At 43.0% G+C, this 15,495-nt stretch overlaps 1 protein-coding gene across 2 annotated transcripts in view; it reads left to right on the forward strand.

The window, feature by feature from the left end:
* Positions 1 to 15,495, forward strand: part of Arhgap39 (Rho GTPase activating protein 39) — a 98,041-nt gene that overhangs the window by 36,629 nt on the left and 45,917 nt on the right. For both annotated transcript variants that reach the window (XM_041671995.1, XM_041671996.1), the window contains exon 2: positions 7,581 to 7,747. In XM_041671995.1, coding sequence (XP_041527929.1) covers positions 7,662 to 7,747 — 86 coding nt within the window. In that variant the 5' untranslated portion in view covers positions 7,581 to 7,661. The remainder of the gene's footprint in view (positions 1 to 7,580; positions 7,748 to 15,495) is intronic.

Consider the following 15,495-nt stretch of genomic DNA (forward strand, 5'->3'; position numbering starts at 1 on the left):
TTTGTTGCTGTGATAATTAATCTTGAATGTCAACTTGATGAGATATAAAATCAGCATGGAGACAAATCTCAGGTGTGTCTAAGAGGGATTGTATAGACAAGGGTAATTGCATTGGGAAGACATATCTTTTTTTTTCATTTATTTATTTATTTATTTAACTTTTTTTTTTTAATTGAGAAAAGGAGAAAAAAAAAAACAAGTTTCCACCTCCTCCCAGCCTCCCACTTCCCTCCCGGGAAGACATATCTTAAATATAGGTGGTACCATTCCATGGAATGGGGTCTTAGACTGAATAAGAAAACTAAAGAAAGCAAGCTGAGGACCAGCTTTCATTTCTCTCCGCTTCCTCACTGGATACAATGTGACCAATCATCTCCCTTCACTGCCATGGTAGACTGTTCCCCTAGCACTGAACTGTGGACCAAAATAAACGAACCCTTCCTTAAGTTGTTTTTTGTATGATAAGTTGTCACAGGAAATAGATACCTGGTACCGTTGCCATCTTGGCTGGTCATTACAGTAACTGCTTCCCGGTGACTAGAAGAGACCATGTCATTGCAGCATACACTCCTTGTTCTGCTGTCTGAAGAGAAGGGTTAGAAGGGACAGACCTTATGAACACTAGGGTACCATTTTTTAATGTGTATGGGTGTTTTGCCTACATGTATGTCTGTGTATGTCTGTGCACTATCCTAGTTCCTGTGGAAGGTAGGAAAGAGTGTTGGATGCCCTAGAACTGTCATTACAGATGGTTGTGAGCTGCCATATGGGTGCTGAGAATTTAACCCAGGTTGTATCATAATCAGGTTGCTGAATGCCAGTACAAAGAGATGTTTTAAAAACAGGCAGGGAGGCTAAAGAGATGGCTTAACAGTTAAGAGTACTTGTTGCTCTTCCAAAGACCTGGGTTCAAGTGCCATTACCCAGATGACAACTCACAACTACCTGTAATTTTAGTTCCAGGGAATCCAGCATCCTCTTCTGGTGATGGCACATGGTAACAGACAAAAACACACATACACATAAAAGCAAGTAAATAAAAGTTTAAAATAAATAAAATAGAAGCAAGCAGGAGCAGGGGAAATCTTGATGCCCAGAAGAACAAAATAGACATGAGCATCCTTTTTTTCTTCCAGAGGCCGTGCCTTTAACTCCAACACTTGGGAAGCAGAGGCACACAGATCTTTCTAGTGCAGTCTGGGCTATATAGACAGACCCTGTCTCAAAAGAAAGAGAGAGAGAGAGAGAGAGAGAGACTAAAAATCATCAAAAGAAATGAAATAAAATGGAATTGATGCAAGAAAAAAGTTTAAATAAAATTAGACCATTTCTAGCCAGATAGATGAAAGAAAACCTGTAATTTTCAGTAGTAGAGCTGATATTGATATGATTCACATCACACAGTGTGTGAGTCATAAATAGCAGAGACCGTGTAGCAACTTGATGCCTTAAATGCTGGTATCTTTTAGGAAGTACATAAATCAATAAGTAGATAAGTCCTTGAAAGACATTAACTATTAGAGCTTACTTGAAAAGGATTTTTAAAATGTGCTTAGGGAAGCTGGACGGTGGTCGATCACACCTTTAATCCCAATACTCAGGAGGCAGAGGCAGGTGGATCTTTGTGAGTTCAAGATCAGTCTGGTTTACAAGAGCTAGTTCCAGGACAGGCTCCAAAGCTACAGAGAAACCCTGCCTCGGAAAATAAAAAAAATGTGCTTAGGGAGGGCTGCCAGTATGGCCCAGTGGGTAAAGCACTTGCTACTAAATTAATGACCTGAGTTTGGTCCCCAGAACTCATGTGAAGAGGGAGAGAGCCAACTCCTGCAAAGTGTTCTCTGACCTTCACATACCTGTCGTGGTACATGTGGTTCACATATAAATGTCAATAAAACTATTTAAACCACTTTATTCTTATTCTGTGTAGTCTGGAGAATTATCTACAATAGTCATATTTTTGGTTTTAAGTGAATATATTAAGTACATAGCAAACTGACATAAAAGAATAATAACATGATATCGATAACAAAATATCAGCTGGGCACTGGTGGCACACACCTTTACCAGCACTCAGGAGACAGGCAGGCGGATCTCTGTGAGTTCGAGGTCAGTCTGGCCTACAAGAGCTAGTTCCAGGACAGGCTCCAAAGCTACAGAGAAATCCTGAATAGAAAAAAAAAAGATAACAAAACATCACATCAGATGTTTAAAACATCCCATTAGAAATGGATGGGGGAAGTCCCATTGAAACTGTCAACTGCAATGTCTACCCGCTAACTCGTGAGGCGTCTAAGTGAAAGAACAAATGCAGCAGAAAGATGACATGATTAAATCAGGTGCTCACAGCATCCTGCAGACACTGACTGGGTAAGTCAAGACAACCAGCTGGAGTCCCCAGTTGAGCTTTCTCTTTATGAATGAGCTCTGCATGACTGAACTTTCCCACTGGGTACTTTTATATTGTGAGATAAACAATGGTAACATGAGTTGGACAGGATTTACTTTTAGCTCTTGTTTTTTGTTGTTACCCTTGAACTCTTTTTTATTTTTATTTTTTTTTTGTTAGTTATGATTTTGATTTTTTTCTTTTTAAGACTGGGCATCATGTAGCCCAGGCTGGCCCCAAGCTTGCTATGTAGTCAAGATAACCTTAAACTCCTGATCTTCCTGCCTCCATCTCCCTAGTGCTGGGATGACAGGCTTTATCCCCGTTCCAGACTGCAGCTACAGGGATGCTTCAGGGTGACCCAGGTGTGGGGATGAGAAATGCTGGTTGCCCTTGAACTCTTGGAGATCTGTGTGCTTCTGCCTCACAGGTGCAGAGTGCAAAGGCATATGCCACCATGCCTAGCTTTAGGGCTTTTAAGGATACACTGTTTTTACTCTTTAGCTCTTTTGTAATTTTCTTCCTATCCTAGACTTAGGAGGGGTCAGCCCATCCTGACTAGGTGGCCTTAAGAGTATACTTTGAGAAAAAATGCTTTGTGTGAGATGAGTGGGAGACAACCCCACTAACAGAGCCAGCTTATCAGTGAGCTCAATTAACACATGACAGTTTGCCAATATAATGTACATTATAGTTCTGTATTAAATAAGTTCAATCTGTAACTGAAAGCTTTCCCACAAAGAAAACATACCCAGGTGCCTTCAGTGCACATTCTACTGAGGAAAGATGATAGATAGCACTTTTGTACATATTCTCCAAGAAAACTGGCAAGAGGCAATTCCTCCCAGTTCATTATGCCAGTAGCATGCTTACACAATTGTCTTTTAAGTGACAGTATCCAGGGAGATGTGAACAAATGTCTACAGAGACAAGTCTGAACCTGGGCAATTTGTGTCTGTTTCTTTCAGGTAGCTTAATTGGTCTGAGGACCATTCTCACTAGTCCTTACTGTTTATATACACTTGCTGAGGGAGGGGCCTAGTATATCTGGTCAGTTTCAGGGACTTTCTGAAGCCTCTGAGTAGTATACTCTCTGAACTTAAGGAACTTCCCTGCAAGATGGAATGGTTCATCTCCCTTTAGAACATCCTGTGTCTTAATCAGCTTTCCTCCAAGATGGAGGTTTATCTAGGAGAAAATTGTTACAAAACAAGCCAAACAGAAATTACAAGAAGAAATTATACATGGGCCATTGACCTGCATATACATAGATGTGAAATTCTTAACAAAAATTTAGGCAAATGAATTCAAGAATATATAAAATTAAAGAACATACATCATAACTACTTTAGGTTTATACAAAGAATGATATGTTTAGTGTAGTACTGGAGGGATGGCTCAGTGGTTAAGAGCACTTGTGCAACGTGAGAACCATAGTTCAGGTCCCATTCAGTACCCACATAGCAAGCCAGGCATCCCCCACCACACACACCCTCTGCAACCCCAGCTTAGAAGTGCATGAAGACAAGAGCATAGCGGGGGCTTGCTGCCTTCCTGTCTAGAAGAGAAAATGGAACCTGTCTCAGGAATAGGTGAATATGAATAGGGTAATGAAGACTCCAAATGCTCTTTTCTGACCTTTACACTCACCTAGATGTGCATAAATTGCTGGGATCAATTGTTATCCAGAAATAATCATATCAATAAACAAAAATATTTTACAAAATTCACGATTCTTTCCTGATTCAAAAAGTACCAATATATAAGGGAATGACCTCAACCTAGTACATGGGATTGATAAGGAACCAACAGCTGACTTAAAAGAAAAGAAAAGATCTTTCTTTGTAGCCTAGGTTTACTTGGAGCTCCTAAGCATCTTCCTTCTCCTGCCTCCAATGTGCTGAGATTATACAGAACACCATGTATGTGTGTACATGCCTCAGTGGGGTCAATGGAAGCATGAAGTGTTAGTACTTGCCTTTCATGTGTTTGAAAAGGTCTGTCTGTTGTTCATTGCATATGCCAGGCCAGTTGGCCCTTGAGTCTCTCAAGATTCTCCTGTCTTTGTCTCTCTTCTCACCCTAGGAGCATTGGGATTTTCACTCAATAACCCATGGCTTCTGGGACAACATTATTCATTCATGCAGGGTATCTCCATTCAAACTCCCTTTTTAAAAATTATATATTTTAAATTAGCTTACAAGGTAGTAGATTACCATAAGGCCTTTTCATACATCCTTAGTTTTGGCTAGCCTTCCCCCTGAACCCTTTCCTATTCCCTGGTCCCTTGCCTACATTCATATTTAGGCCTTTCTGTCTCCTGTATTTCTCCCACCTACTCTGATATCATGTGTGTTTTATGTCCCTCACCCCAGGCTTCTTCTCCCCATCTCATGGGGTCTTTCTGGCTTCTTGACCTCTACAGACACTCCAAATTAAACATACAAATCCAAAATTCAAAGCTGGGATTTTTATATGAGGAGAACGTATGTATATGCCTTTCTGAGCCTGGGCTACGTAACTCAGTATATTTTTATTCTCCCCTTTCTTCTACAAACTTCATATTTTCATATTTCTTTACAACTGAGTAAACGGCATTGTATTCCACAGTGTACCACATTTTCATGATCCAGTCATTGGTTATCCGGCAAGCAAGCGTTTAGGCTGGTTCCATTTTCTAGATTGTGATTAGCGCCACAGTGACCTTGAACTTGCAGGTGGAAGGATATAGAGCCTTTTGGGTCTATGCTTAAGTATGATGTAACTGGGTTGTATGTTAGTTCTACTTTTAGCTTTCTGAGAAGCCTCCACAATGTTCAAAGTGGCTACAGTGATTCAAATTCTCACCAACTGTGGATGAGCATCCCTCTTTACTCACCTCTCACCAGCATTTCTTATCTGTTGTTTTCTTATGACAGTCACTCTAAGATCAGATAGAATCTCAAAATATCATTAATTTGCATTTCCCTGATGGATAAGGATATTGAATACCTGTAAATAGCTGTTTACTAACAACTTGTATTTCTGGGGCTGTAGAGATGGCTTAGCTCTTAAGAGAATTTGCTCATTTTCTAGAAGGCTTGGGTTTAGTTTCCAACACCCATGTCAGGTGGTGTACAACTATCTGTAATTCCTTCTCCAGGAGATACAACACCTCTGCCCTCCACAGGTACCTTCAAAATACACATAGTCACATGCATACACACATGCACACACACATAAAATTTAATAAAAATAAATATTTTTAAAAACAGTTTGCATTTCTTCTATTTAGAAAGTTCTTACCTATTCACATCTTGATGTGTTTTCCTACTTTTTTCTCTAGCAGTTTCAGAGTTTAGGTGTTATGTTGATATCTTTAATCCATTTAGAGTTGATTTTTGTGCAAAGTAAAAGAAAGACCTGGTATCATTCTTCTACGTGTGTCTAGTTTTCCCAGCACTATTTGTTGAAGATATTCTTTTCTCCTATCTGTAAAATTGATGGCTGCAGTTGCATGGCCTTGTGTATGTGTCCTTAATTTTATTCTATTGATCACTGTAAGTGTCTGGTTTTCTGTTAGCCCTATGCTGGTTTATCACTATAGCTCTTCATTACAGCTTGAAATCAGGTGCGGTGCTCTCCAGCAGTGTGCTTTTGCTTAGGACTGCTATGGCTATCTGAGTTCTTCTGGGACTTGGTGGAGAGTATGAAGACAAAGCCCCAGTGATACTCTGTCTCATGGTTGTAGGCTTTGGTGTGCTGGGGCATGTGTAGAGAAAGGAGGAAGCATCTTCCTACAACTCTGTGAGCTTCCCCAGCCAGAACTATGGAAGCAGTGTCTTGACTGGAGACAGCATGCTATGCCTGGTCCTGTCCTGGCACTATCTGGTCTAGAACCTGTTGGTTCCGATTCTAATAGCAGCAACTGTTTCTGAACTTTGGAAGGAAACCCTAGTGTGTACGTGTGTTCATTCTCACTGCAGGAGAATTGGTGTGCACTTGGAGTATCCCTTTGTGTCTGTTGGCACAGGGCTGCTAGCATTGTCACAGTGGCCTCTGTGAATAGTTTTAGCCTCCATTGTAAAGAAGCCGTGGCTTAGGTAGATGCATGTACTCTCCTTGAGAGAATACTGTTGAACCACCTTCTGGAGTGGGTGACCCCTTCAGACCTAGCAGTACAACCTAAGTGCTCTTTTCCGTCACCTTGCCAGCACTTAGCAGTTCTTACCTTTCCTGTTTAGTGAGTTTGCTGGGTGCTTATATCATATTATGCCTTTAATGAGCACCTCTCTCAAGAATGAAACTGAGCCATTTCCATAATTGCTGTCTACTTTCTGCTGTGTCATCTATGCTCCGCTATCTCTTTATCTGTGGGATTTTTGTATATGTTTAGTGTGCCTGTTTTCAGATGAGATATGCCATATTGTGCATGTTCTTTGTAGCAAATGCTTCTCATTTTGAACTAGCCTTCCCCCGCCCCCCATCTTGGTTAGGATCTCACTTTGTAGCCCTGGCTGGCCTGAAATTCACTTTGTATACCAGGGTATCCTCTTACTCACAGAGATATGCTTTTCTCTGTCTCCTGAGTGCTAGGATTAAGGCATGGGCCACCATGTCTAGTTTTCTCTGGTTTTTCCTAAAAGCTCATTTTTTCAGCATTCACATTTACAGCATGGACTGCTTTATATCTTGAATATAGGGTCAAGGGTCCCTTTCCAAGTGTCTCTAGTAATCTCAGTATGTCTATGAGAGAGCCTGTTCACTGTCATGTCATGGGAAATCTATGTGTGTCTTACATGCCCGAGGCTCTGCTCTGCATGGGGCATACATAGCCTGTGTTTTGTGTCTATTTTACTCAACTTCATCTCCACAACGTCCCCTTATGTGGTAGCATCCAGAGCTTGGGGTCCAGATGTCATATGCGAGCGAGGCCTGGGTAGTCCAATGCATCCTCTAGCTTTGCAGTTCTTCAGGTTCATGTGCCCCTACCCTGGCCCAAGTAGAATCTCAGCAATGGGAGTTAACCAGCAGGTCCTCCCTCTGTTATAAGAGAAGATGACTGGGTACTAAGAGCACTTCCCTGGGAGGTTTGAAGCTTGGGGATTACTTTCCCTTTGAGCCAGCTGCCTTCTGTAAGTTCATGTTTGTGGTGTGGGCCATCACCTGATACCCGAATTTTCCATCAGTGTTTAGCCACTTCTTTTCTCCCTAGTGTGGCCTCTTCCTGTCTGATACTGGAAGAGGCAACCTGATGGTCCTCTGACAACTATTCACCTCAACACTAAGGAAGCAGATGGCAATGTCACAGACACAGGATTATGAATGCAGAAGCCACCATGTCGATGAGCAGGAGCCCAGGATTCCAGGATCAAGCACCAGGTAAGGAGGCAGTGTCCACTCGTGATGAATTGTCCAGTCCCTGGGAAAGTGGGAAGGAACAGCCCTTCACAGAAAAGGTAGTGTGACTCCATGGCTCTTGGCATACCCCTGGTAGTTCTCCCACTCACGCCTTCCTTCTCTCAGGGCCTCCCCCGTGCTTGCTCTTCTTCTTTCTGTCTCTGTAGTCCACTGTTCTCAGCACAGCCCCTCACTGCAGCATACCTGCACACTTGGTAGAGGCTGGGGCATGCCTCCTCAGAAACTAAGATGGACATATGAACTGGGCCAGATTTTGCTGCCACTCTGGGCATCAATCCATATGAACACTAGTAGTCATACCTCATTTCCTCATTTCCTCATTTATTTTATATTTTTCTTTTCTTTTTCTTTCTTTTTTTTTTTTTTCTGAGACAGGGTTTCTCTGTAACAGTCCTGGCTGTCCTGGAGCTCACTCTATAGAGCAGACTGGCCTCAACTCACAGAGATCCACCTGCCTCTGTCTCCTGAGTGCTGGGATTAAAGGTGTGCACCACCACCGCCTAGTTTAATTTTTAGAAGTAATTCCACATTTATAGAAGAGAGAGATTAGTCCTAAGAATATCATGGGTTCTTGCTCTGAGTTGTTAGCTGCCCATCCTTTCTGAGTTAGTTCTGGACAGGCCACATGTGTTCTGCTTTAAGCTTTTCAGGTGAGTCACATAACCAGGACACATGACAGATCAGATCTGATGTTGACCCAAGGCTTTGATTACCTCTGCCACCTTGAACCATAGTGCCAATTTCCTATTGTATTTATAGCCCTTTCTACACCTGTATAGCACAGACTTCCTCAGCCAATTGTGCCTGCCTCTGCCTTCTGACTCTCCTTAACGTTTATAACCTAGTTGTTTTCCACAGCCTTTCTATGGCTTTTGTTCCCTTAACCAAAATAAAAGTAACTTTGGACTCATCTGGTTAAAGTAGTTACCTAACATACACAGAACTCTAGATTGAATCACTAGTACTATGTAGAGTGGCGCAGACCTGTAATCCAGTACTTGGGAAGTGGCAAAAGGAGGATCAGAAAGTCAAGGTCATCTTCAAATGGAAAGTTTGAGGCCAGCCTGGGATACATAAGACTGTCTCAAAAAACAAACAAACAAAAAACAACCCAAAAAACAGTGGATGGGAAATGGCTTAGCAGTTAAGCGCACTGGCTGCTCTTCCGGAGTCAATTCCTAGCACCCACATGACTGCTCACAACTATCTATGACTCCAGTTCCAGAGGATACAAAACTGTCTTCTGGGCTCTGCAGGCACTGCACACAGACAGTGCACAGGCATATTTAAACAAAATACCCATAGACATAAAAATCAAATTAATAAACAACAACAAATTGTTGGTTAATGTGTATACCCAGCACAATCAACCAGCCCTTTACAGGATTCAGTCAAGCATCTGCTGAGAAGGTTGGGTCTTTGTGCAGATTAGGTTAGGCCTCTGACAGTAGACCAGTATGATCTCCTGTATGTGTCACAGTTGATTTTGAGACTTTCTTTTAGTTTTTACTTAGTTTTCCAAAACCAGGATTTGTTGTTTTCGTTTGTGCTGTGAGTTAAATGCAGGGCCTTACGGATGCTAAACAAGTGAGTCATCCCCAGTCCCACAGATTGCTTCAATCTGGAGTCTATTCTTGAATATGGTGTGAAGTGTTGATTTGACTTTAGGACTCCACATCTGACCCCGATTTTTTTTCTTTTCTTTTTAAAAGATTATTTATTTATTGCATACAGTGTTCTGCCTGTATGTATCCCTCCCTGCCAAAAGAGGGCACCAAATCTTATTACAGATGGTTGTAAGCTACTATATGGTTGCTGGGAATTGAACTCAGGACCTCTGGAAGTGCAGCCAGTGCTCTTAACTTCTGAGCCATCTCTCCAACCTCCCCCTCCCCTTTTTCTTTTGAGACAGGGTTTCTGTGTGGAATCCTGGCTGTCCTGGAATTCACTCTGTAGACCAGGCTGACCTTCAGTTGAAGGAGACCTGCCTGCCTCTACCTCTGGAGTGCTGGAATTATGATTTTGTGTCATTATGGTCAGCTGTGACCCAGTTTCTTGGTACCTTATTAAAGATTGCCTTCACCCCATGTGATCCTGTCCTGAGAGTTTTACTGCACTGGGGATGCTTTAGCTAACCCATGTGCTTCCATTGACTTCTTTATTTGGTTTTTGGGATGTTTTTTTGAAACAGACTATCTTTGTGCAACCCTGGTTGACCTTGAACTCACAGATGCCTACCTACCTGTGCCTCCTGAGAGCTGGAACTAAAGGTGTACACCACCATTTGACACGTGCCAACTACACTTCATGATGGTGGCTGTTCTGCTGCTTCCAGCCCTCCCCAGTTCTCACTGTTTACTCTTGCTCACATGACTGTCTAGGTAGGCAGAGTTCGTTCCACAGCAGTGTTTCAAGTGTCCCTATTGCACATAGTGTACAGAAAGCCCTGCCAGTAAGCAGTGCCACTGAGAACCCTAGACCTGGGTCATGCAGTGTGGATATGCTCATACACCACAAGGGTTCCTGGTGGCTACATTGTGTATCCAGCTTGCCTGTGGATATTCTTTGTTGTGCTCATTATTGGTCCCTTCTCACATGACACCCTGCTCTAGCCGGAGAACTCACCCTAGTCAGGTGGTCCATTGCCCATGGATTTCTTGTCTGTCTTCATATTCCTGATGAAAATGTGCTTTCCGCCACTCAGTCTGCTCTACTGCAATGTCTTCTCCTGCTAAGCAGGCTGCTTTGGCTTTTCTGGTGTGCAGGCTCCTGCTCACTGTGGAGAAGAGTGCCTGTTGGAGACACCCTAGAGCTTGCCTCATCCGGGCGTGTGCTCCCGTGCAGGTTGTGTTAGTGGGGGAGTTTTCTTGGCAGATATGTTAGATATCATGTCACTTTCCCTGGAGTTTTGTGTACTGGTGAAGAAACCCTCTCCTGCTTCATGACTCTTCTTTGAAGGTTTTGAGGCTTTTTTACATTCCTTATCAATCTATGTGGATCTGCATTTTTTTTTCCCACCGACATCCAGCAATCCTGGCTGGAGTCTTGCCTTATTAATCTGAAATCTTCCATCTCTCCAGTCTGTAGATCCGTCATTAATCCACCTGCCCCAATCCCAGCCTAAATGTACCCTATGAAAAGGTGTTCTGTTGGGATTTTAGCTGGAAGTAGACTGAAATACAATTCTTTTTCTTGTTGTTCTTACTGGTTTTGTTTTGTTTTCTTTTTTGGTTTCTCCATGTAGCCCTGGCTATCCTGGAATTCACTTTGTAGGTCAGACTTGCTCGAATTCAGAGATCCGCCTGCCTCTGCCTCTGAAGTGCTGGGATTAAAAGTGTGTACCGCCAGCTGAAATGCAGTTCTTTAGGGAGCCCTACCAGAAAGTGGGGTTAACTTGAGCCTCTCAGTCACTTCAGCCTTATGGAAATAATCCTATCTCCAAACTACCTATCTCATTGTTGGGTTTGGGTCTTTCAGATGCTTGTTTGTTGTGGGTTTTTGTTTTGTTTTGTTTTTTGAGACATTTTCACTCCATAGCTCAGGATGCCCTGGAATGTGCAGTTCTCCTGCCTGAGGAGTGCTGGGAGCGCAGGCCTGTTCCACCACACTCAGCTTGGCGCTAGAGTGAGGACTGTTGGCCTGGCACATGCTACATGCACTTTGCTGTTGAACTAAATTCCATCTTTATTGCCCATACTTTTTTCTTTTTTTCTTTTTGGTTTTTCTAGACAGGGTTTCTCTGTGTAACAGACCTGGATGTCTTGGAGCCTGCTTTCTAGACCAGGCTGGCTTGGCTTGGAACTCACGGAGATTCGCCTGCTTCTGTCTCCCAAATGCTGTGATTAAAGGCGTGCACCACCACACCCAGCAGCTAGGAAATATGCTTTCTTTTTTTGTTTTGTTTTTCAAGGCAGGGTTTCTCTGGATAGCCCCGACTGTCTTGGACTGTCTCTGTGGACCAGGCTGGTTCTCAGTCTCAGAAATCCACCTACCTGCCTCTGCCTCCTGAGTGCTGGGATTAAAGGCGTGTGCCATCACCACACAACTTATTGCCCATACTTTAATTATCTTTTTATTATGAATTATGAGTTCTTTTTATGTTCTGAATTTAAATTTCTTTCTTTTTTTTAATTATTTATTTATTATATGTACACTTTCCAGGATACAGTGCCAGGCCTCATTACAGATGGTTGTGAGCCACCATGTGGTTGCTGGGAATTGAACTCAGGACCTCTGGAAGAGCAGCTAGTGCTCTTAACCTCTGAGCCATCTCTCCAGCCCCTGAATTTAAATTTCTTATCAGATATGTATGTTTTGCAAATGTATTCTTCCATTCTGTGATTTTGTTTTTGCTTTGTTAGTTGAATTGTTTTTGGCACAGAACTCTTTTCTTTGATGAAATTCAATTTATCTGTTGCTTCTTGCAGCTCATACTTTGATGTGATGTTTAAGAATATACTGTTGAGGGGCTGGAGAGATGGCTCAGTGGTTAAGAGCATTGCCTGCTCTTCCAAAGGTCCTGAGTTCAATTCCCAGCAACCACATGGTGGCTCACAACCATCTGTAAAGAGGTCTGGCGCCCTCTTCTGGCCTTCAGGCATATAGACAGAATATTGTATACATAATAAATAAATAAATATTTTTTTTTTAAAAAAAGAATATACTGTTGACTCAAGATCATAAAAATTTAACCCTATTTTTTGTTCTAAACATTTTGTAATTTCAGCTCTTACAGCAAGGTCTTTTTATCTGCTGTGTAGTACTCCCAGCCACCTGGCAGCTCAGACCCAAAATAATCACACAGAAACTATATTATTTAAAACACTGCTTGGCCCATTAGCTCTAGCTTCTTATTGGCTAATACTTATATCTTAATTTAGCCCATTTCTAGTAATCTGTGTATCACCACATGGCTGTGGTTTACTAGGTAAAGTTCCCAGTGTCTGTCTCCGGCGGGGCTACATGATTTCTCCTGACTTTACCTCCTTTCTCCCAGCATTCAGTTTAGTTTTCCCCACCTACGTAAGTTCTGCCCTTTCAACAGGCCAAGACAGTTTCTTTATTAACCAATGGTATTCACAGCATACAGAGGGGACTCCCACATCAGCCTTTCTTGTTCCTTCGGGAGATATTTGTTTGGACAAATCATTGCTACAAGCCTCTCTAGGGCAAGAACTAAAGAATACTGCACCCACAGAGCCAGAATACTCCCATCCCAATACCTGGGGCTGCTGAGTGGGGGCCTGTTCTCCGCTATGTCATTCGGACCTTTGGTGTTCATTGCCCTTATTCCAACTTGTGATTGCCATCTTTATCATTCCTCCTTAGATAAAAGATGGCTTATTTTTCCATGGCAATCAGTTTTAAACATTATCACCAAAGAAACATTGCCCACTTTATCTTCAATTGAGTTAGTAAGAGGCTTTAAACATTGGTGCCTCCCTGTTGCCTATGAGGTTGAGTCCTCGCTGACTGTGAAGCACTGTCAGCAGTGCTCAGACAGCTAACAGGTTTTCCTTACCTACTTAACTTGTTACAGAATGTCTATTATACCTGACTTCAACCCTGTGAGCAGGCTGTTTTCCTTAGTTCATGGTGCCCCCTCCCATCTTACCCATAAAGCCTACACAGATCTGTGGCCCCTTGCTGGGTCCCTTCCTTTCCTCAGGGTCCACATAGTCCATGGGTTTTCCCAGACTGGGTTCTCCTTTTTTCTGAAACCACGAACTGTGGACATCTTTAGATCCCACCCACGCCTGGCTTTGAATGTCTGTTCCTGGGCTCCCTACCCTCATCTACCTTTTATTTTCTGAGTTCTTGATTGAATGTTGCCCCCCAGGAGATGCCAGGAATGTTCCTAAAGGGCTGGGTTTCTGCCCACATGCACAGGAGTGCACTGCAAAGGGAATAAAACCCCATTCTTTGTTGAGGGAGGATTATTGAATTGCATTCATTTGAAAGGGCTTTTTAAACAAAACCAAGACTTATAATTGTTTCTTTTAGGGATTAAGAGATTGTTCTGTGCTTAATAACTTTCTTTTATCATCCAAGAAGATTCTTTGGAGAGTACCCTAGCTTTGATAAAATCTAGTATAGGTTAAGAAGGTTGGTGGGGAGAGATCCCTCAGAGGAAAGAGGTGCCCTGAGGCCTTTCAAAGCATCACTGGAGAAAGACTGCTGACACTGTGGGACACAGTGCACCTGCTGTTTGTCCTTAGCCATTGTCAGTGCGTATATCAAGTTCTGTCCCCTGTATCTATGTGGCCCTGATTCTCATAACCACTGAGGCCAAAAATCTTACTTCCCCTTCCCCACCCCTCTTACCTGTCAGTTTCTCTACTTTAACAATTTCTTCATCTATCTAGAAATTACAGCCCTGTTCCCTATTTGAAGCTGTAAAGGGACAGCTCTGGTCTGTCTCTGGCCAGCCCAGGGGTTAGCATTGCTAGAGTCCTACAGCCCCTTCATCTGGCTGTAGGCAGGTTTCACCTAAAAATTTGCCAAACACTGCTCCTCCTCCCACTCCACATGCACAACCTGGCAGCAGCTTGTGAGTCGTTCCTGTCCACTGAGATCCTAGCTAGAGGCTGCTCATTGATGCTCAGGACTCCCGATCCTGGGAATGAGGCCTACCCTCCTGGGTGGTAGTCAAGTTAGTTGGTGTGTATATTGTGTGAGGCATGCGTAGCTTAGGCATGCCCTGCCACCAGGGTCTCTGGCCTTATCATCAGTTTTTATGTCAAGAGCCCTACAGGGAGCAGCTACTCTCTCTCATGTCTAGCCCTGTTCGTTTGTTTGTTTTTTTCTGAGAGAGTTTCTCTGTATAACAATTCTGGCTATCCTGGAACTTGCTCTGTAGACCAAGCTGGACTCAAACTCATAGAGATATCCGCCTGCCTCTGCCTCCCGAGTGCTGGGCTTAAAGGCGTGCGCCACCACCGCCTGGCTCTCTCTCATATCTAGCCCCTTTTATGGCAGTTGTGATGACCTCTGCTTTTTCCCAGGACCCTTCCACTATGTGCTATGTGCCCTGACTGGGTTCACAACTTCTTACTGTCAGCTCTTGAGCATCAGGAGCTGGTAGTGATTCCCACGTCCTGTTGTCTCAGCTACCATCTCCTACAGCAGAGCAGTGGTACCAGGACTTTTGCCACACCAGGATTCCAGGACTGTTTGATGGTTGCCACCTCTTTGGCATGTGTGGCACCTTTCATGATTTGAGTTTGTGTTTTGCTGAGTTCCATTTCCTGGCCATGACAAGTACCTTTTACCTGGAGACTTCAGTGCTTAGAATTTGTAGTGATTTGTAATTTTCTAGAAAGTTCAGCTCCTGTTTTAAATATATCTGTTCATTCCCTCCTCTTCTAGATGTTTTGACTGACATGTTAGTCCCTGGCCACCTACCCACCCTCTCTGCCTGCTGCTGCGATTTCCTCTGGCCTGTTTGCTCTGAGTCTGTTCTTTCTTCTTTATGAATAAGCACTTTGTTGCAGCTCCCTTTCTGTTGCAGAGATAAGATACCCTGACAGAAAACAACTTCGGCCCAGAATGGCAGCCCATGCCTTTATTTCTAGCACTCAGACGGTAGAGGCAAGCCTTTGTGGGGAAGTCAAGACAGGAACTTGAAACAGCTAGTTATATATTACATCTACAGCCCAGGGTAGAAAAATTAATGCATGCATGCTCATTTGCTTTGCTTGTGCTAAGCT

The sequence above is a fragment of the Microtus oregoni genome, unplaced genomic scaffold, assembly GCF_018167655.1.
Source record: "Microtus oregoni isolate MIOR12 unplaced genomic scaffold, Mior012 000022F_ref0000154, whole genome shotgun sequence".
Classification (NCBI taxonomy): Eukaryota; Metazoa; Chordata; class Mammalia; order Rodentia; family Cricetidae; genus Microtus; species Microtus oregoni.